At 37.1% G+C, this 5,004-nt stretch overlaps 1 protein-coding gene across 1 annotated transcript; it reads right to left on the bottom strand.

Moving 5' to 3' along the window:
• Positions 1-422: 422 nt before the first annotated feature.
• LOC127835898 (D-beta-hydroxybutyrate dehydrogenase-like) lies at positions 423-4,000 on the bottom strand. Its single transcript, XM_052362318.1, has 5 exons — positions 3,946-4,000; positions 3,478-3,504; positions 3,154-3,276; positions 938-1,041; positions 423-773 (listed from the first exon to the last, which is right to left on the bottom strand). Exons 1-5 carry the CDS (start codon positions 3,998-4,000, stop codon positions 699-701), a joined length of 384 nt encoding a protein of 127 aa, XP_052218278.1. The 3' UTR covers positions 423-698.
• Between the last annotated feature and the right edge of the window lie 1,004 nt (positions 4,001-5,004).

Below are 5,004 nucleotides of genomic sequence, written 5' to 3'. Positions count from 1 at the left end.
CAGCTCGATATTAGTGACAAGTGACTAATGTCGATGTCAGAGCTCTATCCACATTCGCCCCAGCTCGATATTCGAGACTAGTGCCGAATGTCGACATCAGAGCTGGCTCGACATTTTCTCCAGCTCGATTTTCGGTACTAGTGCCAAATGTCGATGTCAGACCTGGCTCGACATTCGCCCCAGCGCGATATTCGGGACTTTTGCCAAATGTCTATGTCAGAGCTGGCTCGACATTCGTCCCAGCTCGATATTCGAGACTTATGCCGAATGTGTATGTCAGAGCTGGCTCGACATTCGCCCCAGCTCGATATTCGGGACTTTTGCCGAATGTCGATGTCAGTGTTCGCTCGACATTCGCCCTTGCTTGATAATTGGGACTTTTGCCGAATGTTGATGTCAGAGCTGGCTGGATATTCGCCCCATCTCGATATTCGAATGTCGATTGTCGATGTCAGTGCTAACTTCACGCACCTCAAATTGTCATGTTAAACTAAAGCGCGACAAAATAGCAATGTTTAATGGGTTATCTTTATCTAACGCAATTTTTTGCGAAATATTCGTTGATTTCGATTAATTATGTTACTTTAACATAATACACTTTAATTGGGTGATGCGGTGAAACAAACAAAAATAATGCTTTTATCTGGCCGTTTTGATTTTGAACCACTGAGTCTAGAAACTTAGGCAAACGTTCAGTTTCAGTCGGTCTCGACGAAGCCTGGACATATTGCGTTACAGGTGATCCCATGCTTGGCAATTTCCAATGCCAGCCCCTAAAACAAGTGACAAAGTTTTATTGACAATCCGTTTAGTCGATCAGAAAGCCTAATGTGCAGTATATTATATAGTTGCATCGACTTCCGTTGTTATGTGCATGCTTTAGTTATGCCCAGTACAAGGTCAAACAATGATATAATTGTTTAACTCGTGGACATACCTTCGCAAAGGCAATCAGGCTGGACTTGGTAACAGTGTAGGGTGCTTTCCCGGGCGCACTTATGAGTCCCATGAGAGAGGACGTGTTGACTATACGACCCCATCCTTAATATATATAAATATTATTCAAATGACGTAATAACGATGTATTCGAGTATGTGGCGAGCTTTCACACGTAATGCTTCGAGGGAAAACAGTATACATATAATTGATAAAATTGAAAAAAAATGTATTTTAACATGTTTCTGAGCAGTGCATATGAATGGATTCTTAAACATGGCGTTCTGAGCACACTAGTATTAAAACATTGCCAATCATGTGAGACATTCATTCCAGACAATGCTTATTTATTTGTTCAAGTTAATGCTCGTTAATTGTTTCATATATGAAACGAATTACTAAATCGTACCCACACGTTGGGTTTTGGGTACTTAGTAGTTTACACAAGTGAGTTATCTTGTTCCCTCGATATACTACGTTTTCGGAACGAGTAACAAAGTAGTGGACGTAAAATAAATGCAAACATGCCGCTGTCTTATTGGTGAAATGGTATAAATTTCGTCGTAGTTTTAGATATTTTTACGATATTTTCTAACAATTTGAACCGAGAAGCACACTTATGAATGAAACTAAAGTAATGTTTACCTAGCTAGAATGTTTAGATGAAAGCTTTAAATATGCTTTATGAAACAACTAAACAAAACTGAAGAACTATAAAATGTTGGAAATAATCGCGGTACAACCAAACACAGTCTTTGTATTTATTTATGTAATAGGCATGTATGCACCGATAATTGCAAAATGTAATTTTAACAACGTTGTGTGACTTCGTCGACAACGCTTTATAAACACATTTAATGCCACAGCGTGTATCATACATCAATACAGACCCTGTATGTATTTAGTTGTAAAAGCAATCCTTGACCTCAAAATAGAGAACGTCCCTCACACTGAGAATCTGCTTAAGAAACGAAATAACGAAATCTTTAGCGTTGTACACTAAGTCAGTAACTTGAATACGCAATATGTATTTGTATAGGTCTAGTGTAAGAAATGTATGCCCCCATGGGAGTTTCCACTCATTATTTTACGCCCACATAAAATATCGCATTTATAATCTTTTATAACAGCTGACTTATAACAAATCTTGCTGCATTTGTGTTGTGATCACACCTGATAAAAGTTGCTGCAATGTTAACGCAGTAGGAGACACTAACCAGAGGCGAACATTCTCGATAAATCCTAAAGTAGATCCCTTAAAGCAGTGTACAGAGTCTGGTAGTGGTGGAGCTATTGCGGTTATGAATATGGACTTAATTTGCAACATATATTAGAACTTGCTAGCTAGTTGACAACTTTCTGTCGATACATCGCTTACCTGATTTTTAAAAATATATTAAATCTGTATTAGGTGTACCATATTTCTTTGTATTTTAATTTTGTTTAAACCTATGCCATAATGAGATTATTATATGTCCGATATTTACAAAACTTCTAAACTGATGGACATGTGTTTAATATTCGATTAGCGCGTCACTTTTGTTTTGGCAGTCATGTTTTTATTTTCTGTATGCATATGAGGTACAGTTTACTAAAATTGGTTCAGACGTTCCTTTGATTCGTTATTTATTATCAGGTAAGTGTAACCGAAGATCTATCAAGAAACGTATTTACAGATCGTTGGTGTTGATTTCGGCTAGCCCTTAAATCGGTTTAAACGCCCAATGTTTTGCACAGACCATTCGAGTGCTGTGATCCCAGTTTTATTAATGATATGTTTATAGAGTGTGTTCTGGATAATAACAACAATGGTTCTCCTGATATAAAATGCGGCGTTAACCTTTTGCTATTGTATACTAAATGTGACTAATAAGTATTACATGCTAAGCGGATACGAGTGATAATACTTTCATGTAAGCGAGGGTACCTGGCGGTTTAAAAATGCGCATGCACAGTTACAGATGAATATCATGTGGTAAAGGCTTATATTGTAAAGTCATGGATTCGCGCACTTACAAATGGTTGAAGATTTCGCCAGGTCAACACGAAAATGTCTCAATATTTGTTCTGGCAGTCGCATGATTTATCCATATAAATGATAAAAACGTTGTTGTTGTTGTTTTTTGCGAAATTGTGCCAAAATTTAATAATAAGAACGATGAAATTATTTTTACAAAGTACATTCAGTTGCTATGCGACACATTTTGTGCCATGTACCTTTCTTTTTCATGTATGGAACAAAGAACTTGGAGAGCAAGAAAGGAGCGGTAAGGTGGACGGCCATCATTTTGTGCCAGGTCGCAACTGGATAGCTCTCCACTGGATGGACAAAGTTGAAACCTATGAGAACAAGACGGGTACTGAAATTGATCAATTGCAATCCATCAAAGTATCTGATCCTTACATAAAACAAATTTAGAATATTCGTACATACAAACCTCTTAGTTCTTTATCAAGCATGAATTAATGTACTATGTAATTGCGCAATGGTATTTTGTGGTTGAATACGATTCATAAATAATACAAAACTTATGTTCGTACCTGCATTGTTGACAAGAATATCTATCCCTTCAGGAGTTTGATGATGTGAGCACACAAGTTAGAGATCGCCTCCTCTTGCGTGAAGTCAGCACTGACGAACGAAATCCTTACGCCTTCATGGCTGATTGATAAGAAAACAACGTTATTGTGATCATCACGACCATGATCAAGGTGATTATATTCATCCTCAGCTATATGATGATTAGTTTGAAACAGTATAAAAAAGGAGATTATATTACTTATTTGGGGGAAATTAAACATGATTTTGTTTCTTCATCAATTACAATCATAAACGAACCAAATCTTTAAATATACGTATTGTTTGTTAAATCATCAGCATTCATTTCAGCTTTAAAATCACTTGCCGTCTCAATTCCTCAATAGCAGCATCGATCACATTCTGCGGACATAGACCGTGTATTATGACGTCATTACCGGAACTCGCTAACCGGTGCGCAATGCCAAGACCTGTCCCGCTGGTTGATCCAGTTACGAAGGCAACACGTCGTTCACTCGCAGACATTTCCTGGGCACAAACAACTTTGCAACGAGCAGGGTGCTGAGCTCCAGATAAGGATTAAGTCTAAAGGATATATCACCCCCTGATATTATTGTCAAAGCGTTTTTTACTCCTTTGTTTCAGCCATAAAGTTTATTTAGGAATATTAAGGGGTATTTTCCATTTCCATAGAAAACTTAAAAAGTAAATGGCGTGTTTAATCTAGAAATTGTATTATTTGTTATTTATATCATTAAATACAAACAGAATGAATTTAAAATGACGATATGAACAGACTTTCTTTAAAAATATTCCCGCAGCAGCCGCTGGTAGCTTAAAAGGTCCCTTTTTTGCTCCAAAAACATGAATGGCCGCCATTTTCTTTACAAGCTTATTTTGATTGACTTACTTTTGATTCAAAGGTTAACTGACACTAAAAACTTAACTGGATTATTGGTTAAACCGGTTATGCACTTTAATCGATTCAAAATACGTACCAAGATTTGTATTGCGTTTTGTTACGTACTGTGCCGATTTTAAATGCGTTTTTTTTAATTTTCAATGCGAAAATACGCAGATACGCTTCTTATCTGGAGCTCTGGCTGGGTGTCTACAACACGTTAAATATGTACGCTGGTCAAATGAAACACTCGATGAAGTCTCATTCACTTATGCAAGAGACTGTAGTTGTTATACTATATTGATTCAACTATCGTCATTAAAAAATATATTATACGATCACCTACCACATTCAGTTTGCGCATACAAATTGTCATTAAATTTCGATCATAAGGAGCGGAGAGCTCGTGCAAAAAATAATATAACATGTGTTTGATTAATGAAAGGGCAATAACTCCTCATCGGAACAGAACGTGTGACGGACGGGAGTATGCACCTCAAGTAGGACTGAAGATAATTTTGGAAAAAAATGTAGTAGACCTAGGCGAACTCGATTCAATGAAAAGTTTCGTTCGAACCGACGGACCAAGCGGCGTTTATATCCTTAACCATTCAGGTAGCATATAAAT

Source organism: Dreissena polymorpha, chromosome 6, assembly GCF_020536995.1.
Source record: "Dreissena polymorpha isolate Duluth1 chromosome 6, UMN_Dpol_1.0, whole genome shotgun sequence".
Classification (NCBI taxonomy): Eukaryota; Metazoa; Mollusca; class Bivalvia; order Myida; family Dreissenidae; genus Dreissena; species Dreissena polymorpha.
This window is presented reverse-complemented; position numbering and strand designations above follow the sequence as displayed.

Excerpts from the sequence above, each read along its gene's own strand:
- LOC127835898 (XM_052362318.1), bottom strand. The coding sequence starts at position 4,000 with ATGTCTGCGAGTGAACGACGTGTTGCCTTCGTAACTGGATCAACCAGC. Across the intron at positions 1,042-3,153 it reads TCCATACATGAAAAAGAAAG|GATGGGGTCGTATAGTCAAC; the intron begins GTACATGGCACA and ends ATATATATTAAG. Across the intron at positions 774-937 it reads GCCTGATTGCCTTTGCGAAG|GGGCTGGCATTGGAAATTGC; the intron begins GTATGTCCACGA and ends CACTTGTTTTAG.